Source organism: Furipterus horrens, unplaced genomic scaffold (assembly GCF_987537825.1).
Source record: "Furipterus horrens unplaced genomic scaffold, mFurHor1.1.pri manual_scaffold_7, whole genome shotgun sequence".
NCBI lineage: Eukaryota > Metazoa > Chordata > Mammalia > Chiroptera > Furipteridae > Furipterus > Furipterus horrens.
In genome coordinates this window covers 88,368,294-88,394,384 of record NW_028327177.1, presented here as the reverse complement: position 1 = coordinate 88,394,384, position 26,091 = coordinate 88,368,294, and the positions used below count along the sequence as shown (strand labels likewise).

General features: G+C 39.7%; 1 protein-coding gene across 8 annotated transcripts in view; it reads right to left on the bottom strand.

Moving 5' to 3' along the window:
• CADPS (calcium dependent secretion activator) overlaps positions 1-26,091 on the bottom strand; it is a 527,617-nt gene that overhangs the window by 236,813 nt on the left and 264,713 nt on the right. For all 8 annotated transcript variants that reach the window (XM_090283896.1, XM_090283897.1, XM_090283900.1 and 5 more), the window contains exons 5-6: positions 19,156-19,389; positions 12,256-12,377 (exon numbers count right to left, since the gene is read on the bottom strand). In XM_090283896.1, coding sequence (XP_090140022.1) covers positions 12,256-12,377; positions 19,156-19,389 — 356 coding nt within the window. The remainder of the gene's footprint in view (positions 1-12,255; positions 12,378-19,155; positions 19,390-26,091) is intronic.

Genomic DNA, 26,091 nt, shown 5'->3' with positions numbered 1-26,091 from the left:
TATTCATTCTAAAACTATCAAGTTACATTCTTTTAATATTTATCTACTTATTTAACTGTTTGAAAATCTTTTCTTTATATAAAATAAACAGTTCTATATGGTCAACTATTACATGCTAACACTTCAATAAATGCATATATATTTATATTTATAGTTCTTTTGACTGATGGGATTCCAACATATAAAGCACATATAAAGATTTTGACCTCAAAATGCATTTGAAACGCTCACTGATATTTCAGAATGAGCATTCAGATATTAACAACAAGGAAGAATGACGTACCTTGCTTATGTTACAGACGTTTGTCACATTGACTGGCTATGATGCCACACATGACTTTGAAATAATATTTGACTATTGGGCTTTCCAAAGGCAAGGTTGAAGAAAGCTGTATAATAGATTTTGACTGAAGTGTAAGACCAAAGCCAAACTCGGGTGCATCTTTACCCAGTGATTTAAAAATGGTCTTGTCTAATGTTTGTCCCTTTAGATTGTGGATGGCAGAATGGCAGGATTTTTGCTTCTTTTGTTCCTGCTGTATCCCCAGCACCTTGCAGTGTTTACATATAATAGCCACTACCATAAATGAGGAAAAGGAAGGGCTGATTGAATGAATGGAGTGAATAGTATCTTGTGTTCCTCTCTCTGTAAGCTTATTGTCACCCTGATTTACATGTATTTGTGAGATCAGCAGGCAGCAGACCCTTGAGATGAATTCTGATCACAAACAACCAAAGGAGCACAATGAATTCTCTAAAAGGCTGCCATTTCTAGAGAATAGACTGGTTTTGAGATTTGTCTTGTTGGGGGTCTCTTTAAAGTAGAAAAGAGAGAAAGAAAGAGAGAGAAGCATTTTTCTGGCCCCAAGCCTTGATATACTCAGTGCAAGAAAAAATCACCTACTGTACTTGGAGTAGAAATTGTTTGCATGATTTGACCCACGAGGAAAAAATACAGTGACAACATATGGTGGGGCAGAAATAAGGCTTTGGACAGAGATCCCAGCCTCCAATTCCCCTTTTCTAATAATTCTCAAACACTGATATTGCAACTCAGTTGTACTTCTTGATATGTAAAGGAATGGTAGACAAGAGCTCTCTTTTTATTCCTTTCACCTCTCAAGTAAGTTTATAAAATAAAAAGAAAATCCAAAACAATAAAATCCTGCCTTAATTAGACTGCATGACAGCCTAAATGTCAAGATACCCACAAATTTATATGGATTTTGTTTAATTTGTGATGCACTTAGCGATTTCTTGGTGGGTGTGTGCAGGTGTGGGTATCTTGTTCATTCCTTCAAAAAAGTGACAGTGGTTTGATGTCAAGAAGAGCTCACACAATGGGTTCACTCTATTTTTCAGACTTTTCTGTTCTTTTGGATATTTTTCAGCCATTTCTGTTCTTTTGAATATTGAGCACTCATTTGAATGGAGAAACCTCTGCTCATATCATTATAATCATCAGTATACCTAAGAGGTTTCCAAGCGCATCACAAGGGCCTCCTTTTTATTTATGTACAGTAGTCCCTCTCCATATTACGGTTCACTTATCGCAGCCTCACTGTATCGCGGGATTTTTAAAAATATTATATTTAATTATTTATCGTGGATTTTTTACTCTATCATGGTATTTTGTGGTACTGTATACATATGTTGTTAAATGTATGTGGGTTTAAGAGTGTAGAATATATGTAAGGTTCCTATTTCGCTGGGGGGGGTCTAAAACATAATATTCGCAATAAATGAGGGAATACTGTACTTTATTTTTTATGCAAAGGAACAGTTTAAACACTTTAATTTATGTATTAACTTTATTGGAGTGACATTGGTTAATAATATTACATAGGCTTCAAGTGTACATTTCTATGATATGTGATCAGTATATTGTGTGTCTACCACCCAAAGTCAAATCATTTTCGGTCATCATAGATTTGGCCTCCTTTACCCGTTACTATGCCTCCAAGCCCCCTTTCCTCTGATAACCACCATACTATTGTTTGTGTCTACGAGTTTTACATCCCATATATGAGTGAAATCATATGGTTCTTAGCTTTTTCTGACTGACTTATTTCACTTAGCATAATAGTCCTGAGGTCCATCCATGTTGTTGCAATGGCAGTATTTCATCTTTTCTTATTGCTGAGTAGTATTCCATAGCACGGGCCTCCTTTTTAGCTTTTCCCAGAGCCCTTTACTAACCATTAGCCATTAAAGCTTAGCTCTGAGTCAATTAAGTATTACTGACCATCTAACACATGTAAGACATTATAAGAAAATTAGCCTGATATATAGATTTTTCCAAGTGCAAGTAAATGAACACATTCATGGGAAACTGTTAAAGGGTATCTAATTGAGAGATAAAACACCTTAAGCAAAAATGTTTCCAATCAGGTCCCAGCTATAAAAGCCTCTCTGAAATAACTGCTCCACCCCAAACCCTCTGAACCAGAAACTGTGGTGGGGGGAGCTTTTAAGTCTTTACCAAGGCACCCTGCTTGGAACTGTGAAGGGCTCCGGAATTTATGCACCAGAGCCCTGGAATTTTCCAAACACCCTGATGATTGGTCTTATGCCAAGAAGAGCATCTGTCTTCCCTGGAGGCCCCACACTCACCTGCATCCCTGCAGTGAGTTGAGCTCTATATCACAGCACAGGGGTTTTTGTTCAAAACAAGCAAGGCACTTACAAACACATAGAAAGTAGTATTTCAGCAACAATCTAACCTCTTTGGAATGAAGGCTCTGATCCACAAAGAAGCTGAAAGAATGGGCTGTGGAGACCCTGGCTGTAGTGGGGCTGGATGCTGTGGTGTATTGTGACTGGATGAAGACACAGGGAGGACAGTGCCTTTTTCCATTCCTGCTGTCTTTAGGAATCAGCTCTGGTATCATCCAGTGGATGGCAGCCCACCCTGAGGGTCTGTACACCAGCTCTGGAAGGCATTTTGGCAAAAGTGCCCTTCCCATCAGGCAGACTTGGCGATTTGCTTCTCAAGTGGCTGGGTTTGAGGAGGTGTAGGATTTTAGGGCTGACTTCCTAAATTCTCTGAGCTTTTTCTTTACATGTAAAGAGAGGGGATAGTGTTTATCTATTTCTTAAGGATATCATGTAGGAGTCAGTGAGATTATAGTGGATTTTAAGCTATTAATAATATTTCTTGAGAGGTTATGATATGCTGTTTACTGAACTCCTCCCTTAGCATGGATCATATCATTTTTCAACACCAATGCCATGGGGCAGGTTATATTATTGTCTCCATTTCAAATGGGAGGAAACTGAAGCTCAATGAGGAGAATCCACTTGCTCAAGGTCACCAAGCTAATGAGTGGTGGAGCTGGGATTTGGACTTGGTCTGTCAGACTCAACCATAGTGTACCAGCTAGATCAGTGCCTGGCACCTAGATTTCAATAAATGATTGGGGCAATTGTTATTGATGCTTATGTGCATGAAGAAGGATGATGATCACTATCATTAATGGTCTCCTGGAATTTTGTTAGTACATTGAGGGCAGGGGCCACCTCTGGCTTATCTTTGCAGGCTCGCCTTTGTAGCACCTAACAGTGCTGCTGGGTATGGGTTAAATGGTGCCTGCTGAGCTGAGTGTCTGCAATGAGATGAAACATCTGTGCTAATGTTAATGTGACTGCACTTTCATCACCGTTTAAATAGGGCCAGTGATTTAACCCCCCAAAAACCTGAGTTTATGGAAAGGAAATGAGCCCTGTTAGATAGTTTTGCTAAATAATCAATGGTAATCAAATTACCTTCTTTTAGTGATGTGATTTCTTTCAGAAAGATAGGGTGGCAGAATGAGTTAAAAGTACAGGCTTTGGGTTGGACTCCTGGCTCATCTATATTATCTGTGCAACTTTGAACCTCAGTAAAATGACAACCTCTCTGAACCTCAGTAAAATGGAATAACAATAGTGCCTATCTTAGAGGTTTTGGTAGGGCATTAAATAAAACATTGACTATGAAATACTTAGTACAGCACCTGGCATAAAGTGTTGAATCAATGGCAGTGATAACTATTCTAGACCCAGGCCATTTTTTTTCCATCTCTCCCTTCTCCTTCCAAACAAGAATGAAGCCATGATGATAAAAACTAACATAATTACTATGTGATAGGCACAGTTTTAGGTATTTTAGCTAGGTTAATTAATTTAATTTTCACAAGAATGTGGGAAATTTGGCATAGTTAGGTAACATACCCAAGGTCACATAGCTGAGATATGGACCCAGTGCTGTGGCTTCCTATTCTGTGATCTGGTCCATGACTCAAGACAGCTTCCATGCACTGATGAATCTAATCCCAGTCTCTCCTGTTTTCTTATTAGTGAGAATGTGGAGTTTCTGGGCTGCATTCCATTATTATAGGTAAGTAGCTATATGATCCTCTTTTCTATATCCTCCCTGATCACTAAGTAGAGTGGTTTTTTACACTTGGGAAGAAATGTATTGAATTGAATTTCCACTGAACAGTGATGTGTGATAAGTTCAATTCTCAGATTACTCAGCATTAGTTATAAGTGGCAAGCAAGCTTGGACAAGGTATTCAGAGCTAAACCAGAAAGGCAGTGGACCTATTGTCACTTGGTCCTTGGAGGCCATTAAAAAAATGCACCCTTGTGTTAAGCCTACCCAACATTGGATGACTCCTGAAATCAGAACTTTCAAGGATTTCTCACATTTAGATGGAGCTTTACAGTCTAACTGCCAAACTCTAGCCACCATTCAACCATTCAATTCTGAAACTCTTACCAATTATAGAAATTTCACCAACTGAAAGTTACTTGCAATTCCTGAAAACTCTGCCTTCAGATCTGCCATTATGGATCTTCTTTGGGATCTTCTTTGGATCAGCTGGATGAAATAGAACTATAGGGTTGTTGAGGGAGAAGGGGTCTTGGATACCACTTCTTAGCACATTGAGACACTACAAAGGGTGGTGACTTATGTGAGATGGAGGTAAATTTATGCAGGAGTCAGGTGCAGCACTACAAGCTCCTTCTGCAAAGCTCGTTCTCCAGCACCCATTCCTTTCTCCTGTCTACCCCCCTGCTCGCTGTTTTACCAGCCACCACACTTTCTCCCTCCATCTCACAAGCAAACACAAACTGGTTTTCAGTACAAGTTGTAGCTTTTGGACTCAGCTTTCTGGTCTGGGAGACAGGTTAGTCTCTAAGCATTCCAAACTGTGATTATAATTCTGCTTCCTCCCAACCTACATATTTTCAGGGAGCCTAGTAAAATCGAATTTCTGGGTCAGTGCTGGCCTTTACCATCTATGATTTAATTAACTCTGAAAGAAGCTAAGCCTTTTTCTCAGAAAGGAAAAACAAGAGAAATGGTATACAAGCTCCCACTGAGTACTACATAAATGTCTCCTGGACTGTGACCTTGAGCATGGAGTTTTGAGAAAGGTAGAAAGAAAGCAGCTGATTCTGAGGAGGCCCTTTTCCCATATGGTACTTTTTCAGTTCTCAAAAGCTATAGTGGCTCCTAGAGAATGGATCACTCTGTGCTCCAGCGCTTGGATATTTCCAGCCAGCTTTTCTCCATGGCTCTGCAATGTCAAGGGTCAGGTCTACACTACTCCCCACTCTAACACTAATGCCTGGCAAATAGTATGTGTTCCATATTTGTTCACCAATATGCCTGTTGTTCCAAGTTTACTCTTGTCCTTAAATATGCTTCAGGCTTACAGATGGAAACTTAAATCATTCTATCCCTGGCTCAAAATCCTCCCGTGGCTTTTCTCCGTGGTCTTGGAATGAAGTTCAGATCATTCACGTGGCCTATAAGGTCCTGATTTTCTGGCCCTGCTTTGCTCTTTAGACTCCTCCTGTAGCATGCTTCTCCTCACTGACTAAATTCTAGTTATACTGTTCTCCTCTCTGGTCCAGGAACACATCAAGTCCCTTTCTACCACAAAGCCTTTGCACCTACTGTTCCCTGTGCCCAAAGTGCTTTTCCTAGCTCTTCTAATGGCTGGTCCCATCTCATCCTTCAGTTATCAACTCACACATTACCTATGAGTTGGCTTACTTGGCCAGTAGAGCACCCTACATCTCCACTGCTTTTTAGTTTAGCAGCCTTTTCATTTCTTTGAGAACAAAAAATACAATGTGCTATTATCCTTTATATTTACTTGTTCATTTGTTATTGCTTGTGTTTTACTAGAGTGTACACTCCATGAGGTGAAGACTAGACCTAGGTTACTCATGGCTGCAGCCCCAGCCTTAGTTGGAAACAAGTAGAGCATTCCATGAACGCTTGTTGAGGGAATGCAAGTGCCTACCCTTCATATCATTGCTTACTTCTAAATTTCAAAGGAGCCACTCAGGAAAATATTCTGTTTCCATTTAAACCATTGCAAGGCTCAATACACAGGAGACTTTTTCATTATATTGGGAAAGGAAGTACCACTAAAAAGATGACACATGAGGCAAGGAACTGAGAGCTACAACTTCCTTTTTCTGACTTTGACTTAATGTAGGGAGATATAATGGAGCTACATTTCTATCAATAATTGGGTTATCAAGCTGAGCCCATTCTGAATTGTACCATTAGGACAAATAATGTAGTTCACAGAACAAAAATATTACAGAATGTAATTGTGTTTTTGCTCTTTTTAAAAAATATGGTCTCGTCAGATAAGGTGCCATTGAAAAATGCTAGGTCTATAGCAAGTTTTACCAGTTAAGGTATTTTATTTTTATATCTCTCGGAAAGTGGCAGAAAATAGTTTGATTGTGTTTTTGAATTCCTGACAATAATGAAATCCATACATCATGGAGCCCATGGCTTGCCAGGGAATAATGAACTTGTTACATGACCAGATGCCAAATGGCATCCTTGGTTTCAATGTAGAAGAGTATAATTTCCAATAAGTCAGCACAGTATTGGGCTGCTAACTCAAACTGCCTTTCTTTTTAGCAGAATTACTTACTTTTCTCTGGCATTTAATCTTCAGGGCATGTTTTCTTTAGAGGTTAACTTACACTGTACAAATCCACTGAAAGAGACAGGTTTTCTTACATCAATTTTCCCTAAGTAATTTGTATACCATTTTCCCAATCTTTGCCATGTCCACATACCAACAAAAGACACTTTGATGATTGTTAAAAATCATATCTGGGTACCACCTGTGCTACTACTTACTCAATATATTTTATTTAAATTAATTCACTTTTTAAATGTTAACATATTTTTTAAAAAAGGAAATCTCATGTCACTGCTGCAGTAGACAAAGTAGCACCAGGAGCCACAAATGGGAAGTAACACAAACTACAGTCTGTTATTATCCTTTATACTTACTTGTTCACTTTTTATTGCCTGTGTCCTTTACTAGAATGTAGGCTCCATGAGGCCAAGGCTTTCCCTATATCATTAATGACTGTAGCCCCAGAATTAGCAGGAAACAAGTTGAGCATTCCATGAACGCTTGTTGAGAGAATGCAAGTGCCTATGCTTCATATCATTCCTTACACCTAAATTTCAAAGGATCCATCCAGGAAAGATAATTCTCTTTCCATTTAAAGTATCCCAAGGACTAGTACACAGAAAAAGTTTTTGGTCAACTGAGATCTAAACATTGCCTGTGGAAGGTTCAGAATCTGAGACCTGTGGAGGCGTTAAAGACTTACTAGAACCAAAGTAAAACATTCTTCTAGATTTGGTCAGAAGAACCAGAAAAAGGAGCGGCTTCCTTATCACATGATCTGGTGTTACTCTATGCCGTGTTTTGGTAAAACCCAACATAACCTCTGTTATCAGCAGAGGTGAGAGTGCCACCTCATGGCCAGAAAAGTCCTCTGCTCTATTTCAAAGGAGCTGGACAAAAATATTTGGGTTCTTTAACCCACAAGTATTTCCCTTCTCCATTTTCATGCCTTCCTGAGATTGCTCTCCTAAAAATTACTTCAGCCTCCACCCCCTACTGATATCCTGTAAGAGGCAGAAACAATGTGTTGCAAAAGTAGGCAATACTGTTTAAAATAAATATAAATCTTGAAAATGTTTGATCATATATTCTCCTGGCTTTCCACATTAAAATCCCAGGAAAGGGTATATAGTCTGCTTGAAAATAAGCAACATGTTGTAAGGAGATTGATAACATGAAAAATGAGTCAAGGACGACACACACATGTACACACACACAGTATTTTCCCAAAATAAAGTATATTTAAATCACGAACACAGCATTCTTATATGCAACTGATCCAAAATGACCATGCCAGACAGGGCTCTGGTTCTAAGTGAAGAGATGACATTGATAAAGGAGGTGAAGGAAAGTTTGGAACCTCCATTACTGGGTTTGTATGATATAGCACAGCATTTCCAATCAATGATAATAGGTGTTAGTTAAAACAATATTGGAAACTTAGGGATAAATAAATTTATTTACTGTTGGAAATCTCCAAAGCCTTTAAAATGACAATATACACTGTTAAGAACTCAAAAGGAGAGGAAGATATAATGTCTTATATTTCCCACTTTACTTTTGGTTGAGTAAAGTTCCACTCTCCCTGCCCTTATTTTTCTTGGAGTAGTCTACACATTAAAGTTCTAAAAGCACACTCTTGGAAAAATTGGGTTATGTAATGTACTCCTGGATTTGTGGCTGTAGTTGAAAAAAAAAGACAAAAGACAAATTCCTCATAGACACATGATAGGATAAGGTGTTCCTGTTCTAGTTATTGGGTGAAATACTTCTTAACAGCATCAATAGAATTTAGAAGTAATAAATAAAATGGCCTTGAGTGGAATTTTAGTTTTAGAATGTATAAATAAAGCATGGATCAGCTGGCTATAAGAAGAGTCAAAGACAAGATTCAGAAGATGAATCAAAGACAAGATTCAGAAGATGATTGGGGCAGGAAAAAGCCTAAATTGTCAGATGATGAAAATAGAGTTATTAGGATATATGAAAGATAACCCTCAAAAAGACACTTTTTTGGGATAATCAAAGTCAAGTAGCAGAGATGAGAGCTGAAGATTACTAATGGGAGAAACTGAAAGTAGAAGAGGGGAGGAAAGAGGAGAAATATCATCTTCAAAGAAAAGAAATGATGGAGAGAATTCTAAGTACAAATGAGGGAAGGAGGAAGGAAAGGGACCTGCACAAACAGGCTCATTTATCCTACCAAATAAAACTGCTGGCAGAGGAAAGCTACCAGAACTAAACTGTCACAAAGCCAAAGGGAAAGTAGAGAATCAGGAAAGAACAGTGGATTTAAATGAAAGACAAGTAGTGGTTACAAGGAGAATTTATATAGAAAGGATAATGGAAAGGACAGGAAGCAGCAAGAGCATTGGTAGATTTCAAACTCTAGGTGTATTTCTTTGGCATACTATAGAAATGGCAAATACAGGGCAATCATGCCCCTTCCATTCCCATAGCAGACATTGTAAGTTGATCACGGCACTATTTTCCTCTGACTACGGATTTGGCTTCAGAACCTTTCTCAACACAACACGCTAGGTAGCCACCTCTGACTGATTTGACTTGATGCTAGTCATGAAACTTCCATTCCTACTGTATTAAAAAAACTAGCCAGCAAGCCAACCAACCAACCAACCAACCAACCAACCAACCAGCCAACCTACTCTCAGGGGGGTTTTGATAAAACCTACTTACTAATTCAAGAGAAATAAAAAGTTATACTATTCTAGGTAGAAAAGCAAATGTTTCAGTGTGAGATCTTTATTTATATGGACATAATAATGTACATGTATAGATAAGTGAATATATATGTGAAGTATGAATATTTCAAGTAGGTAAATCGAAGTATTCCATATTTATTTGTGATCTGAAACTTTGTTTTAAACATTCACAAGCACATGAAATTGAGCCCATCATTTACCCTGGCAACTGAAATCTTTAACCCAATAAAGTGATATGAATTATATTTTGTGTTAAAATAGCACGTGTAAAGCAACAGCCTGTTAGAATAATCAGAGTCTTTCCCTTTCTTATCTAATTCATGACACCATGTTGGGTCCAGTATCTTAAAAGGTTGGAAGAAACACCAACTAGGTTTTTCTTCCATACACGGCACATTTTTAAAAAGCACATATAAATAATGCAGTATAATATAGTAGCATTGATAGTGATCAGGCCATGGTGAGAGCTGGGGGAAAATGTGAGATTTCATAATAGCAAAAAAGAAGCTGCGTTCATTTACAGTGTGAAACTAAATTTAAAAAAGGGAGGAAAGGCAGTCTGTGACAAGCTGCACTGGTTTCCATTTCCTCCTGCGGGCGCTCATTAATTTCACCCAGTTTCTGAGCATCTGAGGCCTTTGCCTATCCATGCAAAAAAACCACTTGAAGTCATACAATGCCCTCATATTTTCTCTAGTCTGGGAAACATTCAGTGCTTTCTTTGAACTATGTTGTTTGAACATCATGGTAAGTTATTCATGTTCTGCTAAATAGCTCATAATGCTGTAGGGGAGGAGAGGCAGTGAGCTGCTATTTGGAGTTACCCTTTCTATGACTTTCTTATGAATTAACAACAATAAAAACAATTCTCATTAGTCTAAGATGGCTTAATTGAGATAGAAAAGAGAGAGAGAGTGAGAGAGACAGAGAGACAGAGACAGAGACAGAGAGGCACTGGTTAGGGAGAGAAGAGAGCAGTGATCTTCAAGAATCCTTGAGGCCTAAGGGTCTATTGACCCAAATGAATTTATCATCACCCCTGTGAACCACTGCAATAGGATCCTAACTGGTCTCCTGCATCAACTCTGGCCCCCTCCACTGCAGCCAGAGTGATCTTTTCAAAGCACGCATCTAATCACATATCTCCATGCTTGCTTTTCATGGCCTGACAAGGTCCCTCAGTGTGTCCCCTTCCTGTCTCACTGGCAACTTAGGCATACCTTATTATCTGACCTCCAGTCCCACTGACCTTCTTTCAATTTTTCCTTGCCACGAGGCCTTTGTACAAGCTAACATTGCTTGGAGCCCTCTTTTCACTTCCACTGCCCTCACTAAAATTTTATACTATGGGGGACCCAAATAAAAACCAGAGTTATCTACTGGAGGGGCGGGCCCCTTGTAGTACAGGCTTCCCCCACTAGGTGAGTGTTCTAGGAACACATCTCTATCAATGTACCAACTGGTGTTGTTGTTAAAAGGCGGCGTTTGACTTTAGTGAAGTTTTGAAGACTCAGTGTGTTTGCCTGTTTCATGATGGGTTATTTATGGGTGCACCTGCCTACACTGTGCTGATGTTCAACAGTTTTTGACCAAAAATGGCATGACCCCCCCATGCCCTACCCTCCCTATTCACTTGCTCTCACCCTGAGTGAGTTTTTGTTTGTTTCCCCGGATGAAAAAAAGTCCTCAAAGGGAAACATTTTGCCAATGTGGAAGAAGTTAAGCAAAAAAACAGCAGAAGCACTAAAAGGCATCAAAATTGATGAGTTCAAAAACTTGTTTTGAGCAATGGAAAGAATGCCTTGATAGGTGTATTGCAGCAAATGGAGAGTACTTTGAAGGTGACTGAAGTTTAAACATGTAAGAATACACAATTTTTAATAAATAAATTCTGTTTTTTTGAGTCCCCCTCATAATATTAGTCCAAATGTCTTATAACTCCTAAAGAATACTTACTCTGATATTGTTCTCACAAACTGGTTCAGGTCCCCCTGCTATCTCCTCTCAAAACACTCTTTGTTCCTCAGCATTTTTAACTATTTGTAATTATACTTATATATTTGTGTGATTATGTTTCCGATGCCCACACTCAAGTGTAAACCCTGTAGGGCTGTAACGGTGACTATCTTCCTTTCTGCTGTGCAACAGCACCTATACACACACAGTAAGCATTTGACTAATACATACTGATGTAAGGAATAATGTATTAGGTCTAATGTAACAGACTGCTTTGCTAACCATATATTTGTAACTATGGCACATAAAAATGTTGAAAACAATGTGTATGTAATAAACCAAATATTATTTAGAAAATATAATAAAACAAATTTATATCAAACTCTCTCTAAGATAAACACAAAAAGCCTCCAGAAAAGCAACTATTTCTTTAATTTTCTTCTGTTCTCTGCTTTAAAGGAATTTGAACATGTGTGTGGCAACCAAATAAAAATGTAATCAAGCCATTTTGTTTGAAAAATAAACAAAGTATATGTCTTCTAGAACTTTCCAGGAAAACCAGACCTTTAACTTAAGAGTTAGCCAAAATGGAACCCATGGATGATAAAAGGTGGAAAAACAAAACTTACGTTGGTTTAGATGCTTCGGCCTGGTCTGTCTGTAGTTTTTCTCCCCCTTCCACCTCCATTGTGCAGTACACAATGCGATTGGGAGCCAAGGATTTGAGGCCTTGGACTTCCATGATCACCACCTGGAATTAATCACACACAGTGGCGGTTATTGCCAAAGCCCTTGGGTAGAATCATCTAGAGGAAAATATATGAATGAGAAGAAGTTACAAAAAAGCTAACATGTACCTGATGGCTTCTATTAGGTTTCTACCAGCTGTGCTGGGTGCCGGGACCAGTCTAGCATGAAGATGCAATTCTTACAGTGTAACTCATTGCCTCCCTGATGGAAAGACAAGCCTCACTAATTCATATGGTCACAGGAGCCAGACATATAATGTTAAATGGGCTACTCTTTTCTGTGTTAGTCACAGGACCAGTTTTCATTTCCACAAAGAAATTGGCTCTCTCCTACTGCTTTCTTTCTTTTTTATTAAACATAGGAGTTTTTAAAAAAATATGTTTATTGATTTTAGGGACAGAGAAAGAAAGAGAGAGAAAGAAACATCAATGTATGAGAGAAACATTAATTGGTTGCCTCCTATACATGCCCGGGCCAGGGATTGGATCCACAGCCTGGGTATGTGCCCTGACCGAGAATTGAACCCCCAACCTTTTGGTGTATGGAACAATGCTCCAACCAACTGAGACTCACTGGTCATGGCTCTTTCCTTTTTCTTTAAAAATAGTCTAGCTTTTAATTCAGCACTTGGTAGAGACAATGTAAATAAATTTACTTTTCCCTTTATAATGAGTGATAATGCAAGTGCTAAGATTAAGGGCAAGTAGCATTCAGCATTACAGTCAGAGACAATAAAGAGTAGTGGGGACTGTGGCAAACTGGAGAGCACACACTCCATCTAAATGGAGCAGTTGATACTCAGTTATAGCCCACTGTTGCCTTGTCTTTCCCTGGCCCACTGGTGCCAGATCCTCTAATTTCTCCTACCAGAAAAATGGAAATATGAATCAGAATCAAAGTCAGAAATCTGGTTTTGAAAATTTGATAATAACCCAAAAAGGGAGGAATAAAATACACAAACTTTGTGCAGTCCAACATTGTTAGATTAAAACAAAACCGTGTCTATAACTGTATACTCTAGATGGACGAAGACACACAATTTATAACTCTTGGTGCTTCCCATCTCTACCTTCAAACTCTAGTCAATCCACTCCTATTATTCTCATACTGACTGGTATGCCCTGTCACTTATCAGAGAGAGGGGATTAGAATGAGGTGAGGGCAGAGGCACTGATTTAAAAATCTGAAACAGATGACATGCATCAGAGCTCTATAATGAGTAGCATGTATTAAAAAAATTAATTATACTCTCTAAGAAGTCATGACGTTACACAAGGGAAGGATATGGGCATGCAAAAATGTATACTTCTTCAATGGGTTTGACTCAAGGAAGTATAATAAGGGCTGGCGCTGAACCAGGATTCATAAGTAATCATTTTGCTGCTAAATAGTCCACTGGTTCTCAAATTCAGTGTGAATGAAAACCACCTAGAGGGCTTGTTAAACCAGAGACTGCTGGACTCCACCACCAGTTTCTGATAAGTAGGTCTGGGGTGAGGCCCAGGACTTTTTATTTTTAATAATTTTCCTGGTAAGCTAATGTGTTGCTGCTCATCCTGGAGTCCTACTTTGAGAACCATTGTACTTCTCATGAGATGTTGGGCAAATGACTTGCCCTTGATGCCACTCCACTTTTCTTTTCAAACTCCTGAGTCTCAGTTTCCTCATCTGTGAAGTGGGGATATGTGTCCTATCTCTCACTATGGCTATCGTGTGAGGACCAAATGATGTATGTAATTGAAAACTTTTACACTGGGAAGAACCATAGAAATGAGAAGAAATGGGAGGCACAGGGGAAAAAACACACACTTTTTGGAATTTAAAGAATCTGAGTTAAAATTTTGGATCTGAATCTTCACTTGCAAGCTCCTTAACCTGTCTGAGCCTTTGTTTCCACATCTACAAAAGCCTCAAAAGATTGCTGTGAGAATCACTGAGTGAATAATGGCAGAGCACAGCCCACAGTGGCATTCTATAAATACCTACTCTTTTTCATCAGAGCACTCACCATGCCCAAGGGGTCATGTCACTTGGCATCCTGGACCCTGGTTCTTTGGCCATAGCTAACTGCTCTCTGGTGTCCCTTCCAGGCAGATAGTTCTATAATTACATAAAATCTGTCTTGTACCAATCTGAAAATTCAATTCCCTAATGAGATGACAGCCTCTCCCCCTCTTCTTGCCTCTTCTCTTTGTGTTCCCCCAAACATATTCACAAATACATATACAATGATTTTTGCTGGCAATTGTGGTGTGATGTGCAAATTTGGGTTCTAATTAAAAAGTATTTGGGAGCCCTGGGGCACTTTATTCTGTACTTGAACTTAAAAGTTAAAGCCTGTTTGAATCATGTACACAAGCAAGTGTGGTTGGGCACTAGTCCACATTGGTATTTCAGATAATTAGCTGTATAATATTCAGTACTGATAAAGAATTAGAAAATTACAGATTTAAAAGCTTCATAAAAATCAATGAACTACTCTTTCTCTTTTCTGTAAAAAGACAAGAGGCAGTAGGGAATAAATTGCCGCCTCTAATTAGCAATAATCATATTTAGAGAAACCTACCCAAAGGCATTCAGTGCCTCAGGTAGCAGTATTAAAAGAAGAAAGTTTTCGTGAAATTACACTGATGATGTTTTTTATCACACACCAAATGCTCTATATTTAATTGAATAGTGCTTCTTTTGATTGCAAATACATGTTGAAAATACTGTAATGTGGCTATCTAAACCCAAACTGAACAGAAACAAATTACCTGCAGTTAATTCACAGCAAGCCTTAATGATGTTCTAGAAAATTAATTCAGTTTTTACAAATTCTAATTACATCTACAGAAATTTAATCTATTCTCTTGGTCTCCCCAAATCTAGGGCCATCATAAAATCCTTAGGGGGGTTTGAGCTTTAATAAGTTATAAATGGTTCCCAAACTTGGAAGTGCATAAGAAATACCTGGGTAGGTTATTAAAATGCATATTCCTTGGACTTCCAATGAAGATGGTGGTGTAGGCAGACATGGCTCACCTCTTTGTACAACTACATCAAAATTACAACTAAAACATAGAACAACCATCACTCAGAACCATCAGAAACTGAGTTGAATGGAAGACTGACAACTATGGGGTTAAAAAACCACATCCATCCAGATTGGTAGGAGGGGCTCAGATATGTGAGCTGGTCCCACACTCATGTGTGGTGGGTAAAAATTCAGGAGGTATATCTAGGGAGTGAGGGTTTCCAGCCCCACAGCAGGGCCTCAGCCCAGGGTTCCAGTGCCAGAAAGATAAGTCCCCACAACTTCTGGCTGCAAAAACCAGCAAGGATTGAGTCAGTGGAAGAAATTGTTGGATCCCCAAGCAGTTCCTTTAAAGAACCCACGAATGGACTCACCTACTCAGATTCACCCCCTCTGAGCTCCAGCACCAGGGTAGCAGCTTGAGAGGCCCAGTAGTATATAGGGAGGAACTGAAGTGTCTGACATCAAGGTGCGTAGAGGCCATTGTCTCTTTTCTAAACCATCCCTCACAGAGCCAGCAAACTGGTGCCATATCTGAGACTTCATAAACCTGGCTAACACTGTTTGATCTGCCTTGGAGATCTTCAGAGACTCCATTCCACCCAACTTGTGGGTGTACCCAAGTTGCTTTTCCATATGAATGGTTGATCTTAGCTTGTGCTCCACAACTTCCTAAACTCTATCAAACAAGTAACAGCTGGTCTCAGAGAGCCCCAGGCCAGGCACTAATAGCAACCAGCCTAGATTCACAGCTTGGCTTCACCTGGAAATCTTCAAGCCCAGCACAAGTAGCAGCCATCTCAGATTGCTTTAAAGTTCAGGCAGGGTGGCCCTGGGAAAAACACAGCCTGGGGGCTGACGTTGGCCTGTACCACCTGGGAAACCCCAGAGCTAGTACACCCAGTGAATACCTACAGACCATATCAGAGCACCACCACCCTGCCTCTGTACAGCTGATACTCCACGGAGGGCAGAGGTTTGTGGTCAATGGTCACAGTCAGTCCTTGCAGCTGACTGGCCTGGGTAAGTCCCTCCCATTGACCTGCCAACAGCAATCAAGTTTCAACTACAAGAGGAGGGAGTACTTAGCCCACACAAAGGGTGTACCTTGAATACCCAGCTTGGGTGATAGGGGAGGCTGTGCCACTGCACCCTACAGGACACCTACTACATTAATCCACCTACCAAGATACAGAGTCAAAGCAGCTCTACCTAATACATAGAAGCAAACACAGGGAGGGTGCCAAAATGAGGAGACAAAGAAACATGGCCCAAATGAAAGAACAGATCAAAATTCCATAAAAAGAGCTACACAAAATGGAGATAAGCAATCAGATACAGAGTTCAAAACACTGACCATAAGGATGCTCAAGGAACTTAGTGAGGACCTCAACAGCATAAAAAATATCAGTCAAAAATAAAGGATACACTAATTGAACTAAAGAACAATTCATAGGGAAACAATAGTAGAGTGGATGAAGCTGAGAATCAAATCAGTGATATGGAACATAAGGAAGCAAAAAAACAATAACCAATCAGAAAAAAAGGAGAAAAAAGAATCCGAAAAACAAAAACAAATGAGAATAGTATAAACAGCCTCTGGGACAACTTCAAGAAGTCGAACATTTGCATGATAGTTGTGCCAAAAGGAGAAGAGAAAGAGCAAGGAATTGGAAATCTATTTGAAAAAATGTCTATTTGAAATAGACATGCAAGTCCAGAAAGCACAGAGTGTCCCAAACAAGTTGGACACAATGAGGACCACATCAAGACACATCATAATTAAAATGCCAAAGGTTAAAGATAAAGAGAGAATCTTAAAAGCAGCAAGAGAAAAGAAATTAGTTAACTACAGGGGAGTTCCCATAAGACTGTCAGCTGATTTCTCAAAAGAAACTTTGCAGGCTAGAAGGGACTGGCAAGAAATATTCAAGTCATGAAAAGCAGGAACCTACAGCCAAGATTGCTCTCCCCAGCAAAGCTATCATTTAGAATGGAAGGGCAGATAAAGAGCTTCCCAGACAAGAAAAAACGAAAGTTCATCATCACCAAACTATTATTATATGAAATGTTAAAGGGACTTATTTAAGGAAAAGAAGAGCAAAACTATGAACAATAAAATGGCAAAAAATACATATCTATAAATAATTGAATCTTAAAAACAAACTAAGCAAACAAGAACAGAGACAGAATCATGGACACAGAGAGTGCTTTGATGGTTGCCAGATGGGAGGGGTGTGTGTGGGAATGGGTGAAGAGGTGAGTGGATTAAGAAGTACAAATAGGTAGTTACAGAATAGCCATGGGGACATAAAGCATAGTATAGAAAATGGAGTAGCAAAGAAGTTATATGCATGACCCATGGACATAAACAATGGTGTGGGGATTGCCTGAGGGAGTTGGGGGTACCGAGTGGGGTGGGGGGTAATGGGGGAAAATCAGGACAACTGTAATAGCATAATCAACAAAATATAATTAAAAAATAAAATGAACATTCCTGGGCTGCACTTGCCTAGAGATTCTTTTTTTATGGTAACTTTATTTAGTCATATTTTACATATGATATAATCAACCCATTACAAGAGTTCAAGCAATGATCTTAATAAATTTACTTAGTTATGCAATCATCATCATTAATTAGTTTTAGAACATTTGAAAGCTCCCCAATAAGGTCCCTCATAATCATTTCTACGCCCTACCTCAGAAATACTAATTTACTTTCTGTTTCTAGAGATTTGCCTTTTCTAGACATTTCATATCAATGGAATCAAACAATATATGGTTACTTGTATCTAGCTTATTTCATTAAGCATGTTTTTGAGGTTCAATAAATCAAGGCATATATCAGTAGTTTGTTTCCTTTAATGACTGAACAGTATTCCCTTGTATGGATGTACAATATTTTACCCTTTCACAAGATGATACACATATAGATTGTTTTACTTTTTGGCTATTATGAATGCTGTTGCTATAGACATTTGTGAGCAAGTCTTTGGGGGACATGCGTTTTCATCTCTCTGGGATAGATGTGTAAGAGTGGAGATGCTGAATCTATGGTGGTTTTATGTTTAACTTTTTGAGAAAACACCAAACTATTTCCAAAGTGACTGTATCATATAAATTCCCACTCCCTAGAGATTTGGGTCAATAGGGATCTGCATCCTGAACCAGCTTCTCAGAGAATTCTGATGAAGCTAGATCAGAACCATTCTTCAGAGTATATATGTATGGAAAATAAACATCTGACTAGAAGTTATGGAGAAATGAGTTGACATATTGAGCATTCTTCCACAGTTCTGACCCAAAAGGGTTTTTCCTTTGGGTTATGAGATAAACTAAAAAGGCTCCAAAACCACAGGCTCTCCAGCATGCGGCCAACAGGAGAGATGATGGGAAAGAAAATTTACAGCTCACCACGCTATGACACTCAATTGCTTCTCTCATAAATTCAACACAGGTTACCCATATTTTAAACTTTCTGAATTACATAGGTCTTTACAAAATCCTTGACCATTCCTTTAAGACAGCAAAGCAATGCAAGATTAAATGTAGTAAGTGGTTCTTAAGACTGCATTTCCTTGAGGAAAATATGGGCTCCTGGAGCTGGGGAATCACTTGCTGGTTCTCTGACCTATGCTCAGTAAGCTGCGATTTTAGTAACTGTTCCTGAGGTACAAGGAAGAAAACGAGCTGACTGCGGTGCCTCCAATCACTGTGTGCTGCCTGCTGTGCCCAGAAACTTTCAAGGGTTAGAGCTTTTTACCTCCAAGGAGAAAACCAGCACGACGTCTGACTTGGAGAGCTGGTTCTCACTCTCCTCGCCCATGTCAATGATGGAAGCATTGTGGCTGCGTTTGAGTTTTTGAAGCTTGAACTCGCCGCCTTTGGACACCGGCATGCTCTCCAAGTTGGCCATGAGCAGGTTGACGGACGACTTCAGCTCCTCGATGTACATGTTTTCCATTTCTTTGGAAACAAACTTGGGAAATTTGCGTTCCTTGCAAAGAAAAAGCATAATATGAAGAGAGGAGTAAATAGAGACCAATTTACATAGAAGGTTTACACTTTATAACCAGAGTTATGATAATATCTACCACTAGTGTACTTTGCCTAGATATGGTGGCACTGTGATAGAAAAATTTTCAGCCTAGCTGAGTAGTCATCTGCCTGTCTTCTACTTATAATCCCTGATAGGTAACAAGTGTACATAAACATATAGCAAGCAAGAGTGAAATGTTTTATTGCAGTTCTATTTTGTGCTCCCCCATCCCCCAGTTTTCTGTAGCAAATTTGATTTGTGGAAAGAAAAATCGGGCACTATTTTTCAACTCTGGCTTGAGTTGAAACAGTTCTTTTCAGCAAAACAGTCAGTTGTTTTTAAGTTATGGCAACAGAAAGACACTCTATTTCTGGATATCTATAGAGATTTTCTCACATGAATAATTCAAAAGAAGCTCATTTTAGATGTTTCAAACAGCCTGTGGCTATTTCTGAAAAGAATACTTTTATCCTAGAAAAATTGAAAAAAATTAACGAAGCAATGGAAAACATGATTAATATTCTTTAGAGAAGAACATAAAGCAATTCAGTATCACAACTGACCTGTGTTTTAAAATTTCCTTGCTTATGAATTCAGTTATAATGGCAATATGCCTTGACTGTGCTATTTGTTTGTTCATGCCTCTAAGTTGTCCAGGTGCCTTGAATATACTTTGGATTTATCACTTTCTCAAATAATCATTTCCTACTTGAAACATAAATTTGCCTTCCCTAGTTCTGCTGCATAGCTGACCAGGTGAGGGGCAAGCCAAATCAGTTTGACTCTTTTTGTAAGTGACAGAAAAATCCAACTTGAACTGGCTTTAACAGTAAAAAGAATTTATTGGCTTAAAAATGTCCTGGGGGTAGACCCAGCTTCAGTCTGATATCACCACAACTGAACAGGTTTTGACTCCAAATCTTGATTTGGATTCCTCTGGGTTGGCTCATGCTCAAACTTGCTCCCATTAATGTCACAAAAAGGTTGCTAAAGGTCAGAACATCACATCATACTATTTAAAGGAAGAGTAAACACCTCCCATTGTAATGCTGATCCATGAAAGATGGAATCTTTAATCTGAGAAATCTCACCCGAGGTCTGATTTATGTACATACTCCTGAACCAATTTCTAAGGCCAGTAACAATTTGGACTGAATTTTTTAAAAATTATTTATTTATTTATTTGTTTATTTATTTTTAGAGAGAGGGGAAAGGAGAAAGAGAGGGAGAGAAACATTGTGTGGTTGCCTCTCACTTGCACCCCCAACTGGGGACCTGAGGTGCAACCTAGTCATGTGCTCTGACTGGGAATCGAACCAGCGACACTTGGTTCGCAGGCCGACGCTCAATCCACTGAGTCACAGCAGCCAGGGCTGAATTGTTTAGGTATGAGTTATATCCTTTATCTCTGAGGCTGGGGGAGACCTCTACCTAGATTACAGGAATATGAATTAGTTTCCCAATTCTGGGTGGCAAAAAAATAATATATTTAGGACATGAGCACCTGACTCAAAGTCTACCAAGTAATTGTATTAAGTGATCACTAATCAACTAGATTTATTCTCTCAAGCAGTTGAACTGAGAGATATCGAGATTGCAATCAGTGGTGGAGCTGAAACAGTAAGATCATGTAGATAAGACCCTTGACACAGGAGAGAGAGAATGGTGTAGAGAGATAGAGAGACAGGAAGGGGGGAAGAAAAGAGTGGGGAATAAGCTATTTAGAGTCACAGGAAAGGAGTTTTGACTTTTATTGGTTTTCTAATTCCCACAAAGTGTGGTTATTCCTTTTGTATTCTGGTTCCTTGAGATTCTCTTATTTCCCCTTCAATAATTCCCTTTACCCACTAGTTAGCTAGAAGGGTATTTCTTCTTTGACGCCATAAAGCTTCACTCAGATTCACATAGTGGATCCTCTATATAGACTTGGAGATATATTGTGGCTATGCCAGTCTTCTTCCTACCCAGAGACCACCACAAGTATTTCCCATTCCTCCTTCTTCCTGTGTAGTTCTCAGCCATCTTGTCACTTTCCGTATTTCAGCCTCACAACTTAATTTCCCTAGGTTGGGTCCCCTATTGTACTTTCTTGTAATTATTAGCTCATCTTCTCAGTAACACTAACCATAATTAATATATTGTAAAATTTGTTTAATGCCTGTCTTTCCTTCTGGGCCACTAGGCAGGACCATACCTATATTGATACCTCTGCTAAATTCTTGCTCTCTAAAATAACGTTCATCACATAGTAAATACTGAATACATAAGAGTTGAATGAGTGAATGAATGGCCTGTCAAAATATCTATGTTAAATATCAATGCAGCTAAGACTCATCTGTGAGGAGGCGGTGAAGACATGATGAAATGAGTTCCAGAAGAACACCAAGATTCTGCTTTTCCTTATAAATGTGTGTGGGGATCTGAAATCCACCCAGCAGCCTTAGAGTATGAACTCCTTCTGGAACCTCTTGGTACAATCATTTCCTGCTTTATGATCAAGCTCAGCCCACTGTGTGGTGCTGTCTGAACACACTATGAGTGAATATGAGGAGAGAAGATCATGATGGAGGCCTCTGAAACAAGATGACAGGCAGAGGAGTTTGATGAGAGCTAGTTGTGATTCAATGCAAGAGCCTTATTTCTCTAAAACTTCTGCACAGTTGATTTTTATCATTCTTGGACTCAATCAGGGCACAGCTATGAACCTTGAACCTTGGGTACCTTTTATGGAGAAGGTCATGGAAATGTGAGGATTTGGCTGCTCAACTCTCATCACTTAGAAAACATTTAATGCCACCAACACTGTGCCTGGCACAGTATTAGCCACAGGATGAATGTGATGTAAGGATATGAACTGTTCTCCTGGAGCTTACAGCTAGTGGGGAGAAAGCTCTATAAGGAAACACCAAGGCCATTGTTGTAATGGAAGTCCATGAGATATGAATTCTTCCTGAGAGAATTAGGGTGACTTTGCCAAATAGGTGACCTTTGGGCTAAGAATCTGGTCGATGAAGAACAGTTTGCCATGAAGCTGAGTTGGCAGGGCCACTGCTATTTCCTCCTTTCCATGGAAAATATAATAGGTAACCATGAATCCAAGAAGGTCTATATAACTGTACATGGTCACAAAATATTTCCCCATCTCCTTTTGAACATGGCCTTTTGTGAGAGTAAAGAGAAAAATGAGGTAGGTTAATTCATGGTTGAATAGTGGTCTCCAAGGCTATGTTAATGGAGGCCAAGCAGCAAAGGTTATATCCTAAGAGCCCGAAGGCTGTTACACTGACCTATCTCTTTTCTCTTCATATTGGAGCCCAAACCTCATAACTACAAGTTATTCTCAGAGAGCTGGGTAAGCAGTATCTTGGATTTTTACTGGCAGCTGCTGGCTTTACAGTTACTATGGAGGTAACAAGAAAGCCATCATGTCTGTGATGTGTGTTCTTTCCTACCAATCAATCTTGAGAGACCTTACCAGTACAGACTCTCTTATCACACTTATCTTCAGAAATCACCCAAGGCCTTTTAACTCCACAGTCCTGATGTTTTGGAAGAAGACCCAGTGGTCAGTGACAACATTCACTCTGGCCCAGAGTTAGCATCCACCACACTTTTATACAGCAGAATATTGGAAAAATCCAAAGAAAGATCACTCCTCTCAAACTCCTCTCAGAAGCTGGACAATTCCTAATGACATCATAAAAACAGGCTCATAAAACTGAAGTGTGCAAGGGAAAACAAGGCCATTTTTCTGCCCTGGGTACTTAAGCTTTTAGAAGAAGTAGCATTGTGTCAGGTAAGGTGAGGTTCTTTTTTTTTTTTTTTTTTTAATATGTTTTATTGATTATGCTGCTACAGTTGTCCCAATTTCTTTTCCCTCAGCTCCTCTTCACCCACTGAACCCCTCCTTTCAGTTGCCCCCCCTTAGTCCATGCCCATTTGTTGTGCATATAGTTCTTCTCAACTTCTTCCTGTCTACTCCACTCCCTCTTACTATGCTTCTTAATTCCTGCATCATCTCCATCCCTTTCCCCCCTTCCCCTTCCCCGCTGACCCCCTCCTTCCCCCTCCCCACTGACCTTCCCCCTATATGTTCCCCATACCTATAGTTCTTTTTCCACTCTCATTGCCTACTTAGTTTGCCTTTGTTTTGATTCCCTAGTTTCTGTTGTTGGTTGTTGTGATACAGTTTTCATTTTAATGTTCATAGTTTTGATCCTCCTTCTTTTAAACAAGTCCCTTTAACATCTCATATAACATAACAGTGGTTTGTATCTGATGAACTCCTTCAGTTTTACTTTGTCCTAGAAGCACTTTCTCTTCTCTTCTATTCTAAATGACAGCTTCGCTGGATAGAATAATCATAGCTGTAGGTTTTTGATTTTTGTTACTTTCAATATTTCTTGCCAGTGCCTTCTTGCCTGCAGAGTCTCCTTTGAGAAATCAGCTGATAGTCTAATTGGGACCCCTTTATACACAATTCTCTTATTCTCTCTTGTTGCTTTTAAGATTCTCTCTTTATTTTTAATTTTTGGCATTTTGATTACAATGTGTCTTGGTGTGGTTCTCCCTGGGTCCAGTTTATTTGGAACTCTCTGTGCTTCCTGGACCTGTAAGTCTATTTCCTTCCCCAAGTTAGAGAAGTTCTGTTTCATTATTTTTTCACATAATTTTTCAATTTCTACTTCTTCTTCTTCACCTTCTGGCAACCCTATAATTCTGTTGTTCACCTCTTACAGTTCTCCCAGAGATTTCTGAGCTTCTCCTCATTTTCCTCACTTTTTGTTTCCTCTTTCTGCACTGGTTGACTGGTTGTTTCTTCCTTATGTTCCAATTTGTTGATTTGATCCATGGTTTTCCTTCCCTCACCACTTTTTTCATATGTGTTTTCATTCATTTCAGCAGGACTAGTCTTCATTCCTTCCCCATCTTGATTACATCCCACTGTTATTTCTGTAAGCTGTCTTATAACTATAGCTCTGAACTGAGCCTCAGAAAGGTTATCTATCTATTTGCCCATTAATTTCTGTATTTGTTTCCTGGTCAGCTGCGTGATTGGGATCTCTATCATTATCCCTGCCACCCTGGAAGTTTTTTGCTTTCTGGGCAGGGCTGTCACACCTCCTATGCTATAGGGGGCAGAACTCCATGTACTCGTCACTACCAGGCGACCCTTCTCACCACACTGTGGTGCTTTGTGTGGGGGCAGGTTCCAAGATGGGTTCTTCCTGTTCTCTCTTCGCTGAGAGACTGGGAGCCTCCTCCTCCATCCCCACACCCTCTGGGCCTCACAGTCTGAGGCAATGGGGGTCTGCCTTCCCCGGCCTTGGAATCGCAAGCCGACAGGTTTGGTCTGCAGGTAGAGGTGCTCCCAGGTGCTTCTCACCTCCCCTTAAATATGGTGTCTGTGCTTACCGCAGGCCTGTTGCCCGTTGCTGCAGCTGCCACCGCCGGCACAGCTTAACCTCTCCGTCCCAGCTTTGCCCCTCCCACCCGTCCGGATGAGCACCACTTCTTTATAACTTCATACATTGGACTTCCATGTAGCTTTATTTTCTGGAACTTCTGTTTACTTTTGGCTTTGCGGTAGTTGTAGTCCTTCTTAGTTGTGGAGGGAGGTGGAGCATGTCAGTCTAGGTCTCCATCTTGGCCGGAAGTCTAAGCTGAGGTTCTTGAGGAGAGTTTTAGCAGCAGACCCACTACAAACGCATTTCAAAGCTGAAGATGTGCCAAAATAAGGGAAATAGAGTTGTTTATCACAACTGCTACTTTCCCAAGCATCAGAGTAAATTCACCTCGACAAAAGGACTGTTTTTTCATACTGCCTTATAGAAGACATCGCATATGGGTGAACAAAGTCTTACGAAGAAATTTTTTTGCTGGACGTTTATTCTTGTTTTGGGCTGATAACATTCTTCAGTGAAGATGGTTCCCCAAGGACAATTCCTACTAGGGTTGTGTATGCTTGGAAACATTGAGGGATTTGGGGAACATCTTGAAAAACAGCATTAGAAAGTGCTAACAGCTCTCTCGGCCATTTGCTTTGCTTTTCTGCCTTTGCATTTTTATCCACAGAGGACGAAGTGGGTTTGTGTAAAAACTGACAAGGGTAGCCCCACTTAGAGAGAGGATCCTTATACCCCAAAGGCTCAAATGATATACACTGGCAGACAATCAGAAGGAAGGAGGTGGCAGAAGAACACGTTCTAGATATGGGAGCTCACCAACAGTGGTGCAGCTATTCAATCCAACCTCTCAAGCACTTCCTGGACTCCTATCATGTATCAGGAAGTATGGTTGTTACTAGGGAAAATTAGTCAGCAGAAGGTAGTGGTATGAGAGGAGCCATGACAGAAAGCAACCGATTAGACACTGTGTGACACATGAACAGAGGCATGCACAGGGTACAAAGGTCACCAGGGAACCTTACCCAGCCCACATTAGCAAAATAAACTCTCCGTTGAATCCTGGGTCTGCTTCTTACTAGCAGGGTGACTTTGAATAGGTTTTTTAATCTGTCTGAATTTTAGTTTCCATATTTTAACTGGGGATAATAAACCTCAGAAAGTTACTGTGAAGAGTAAGAGATAATAACAAACATTAATACTTTTGACCACTATGTGCACATGTGTGTGTCCATATATTATGAACATACACACA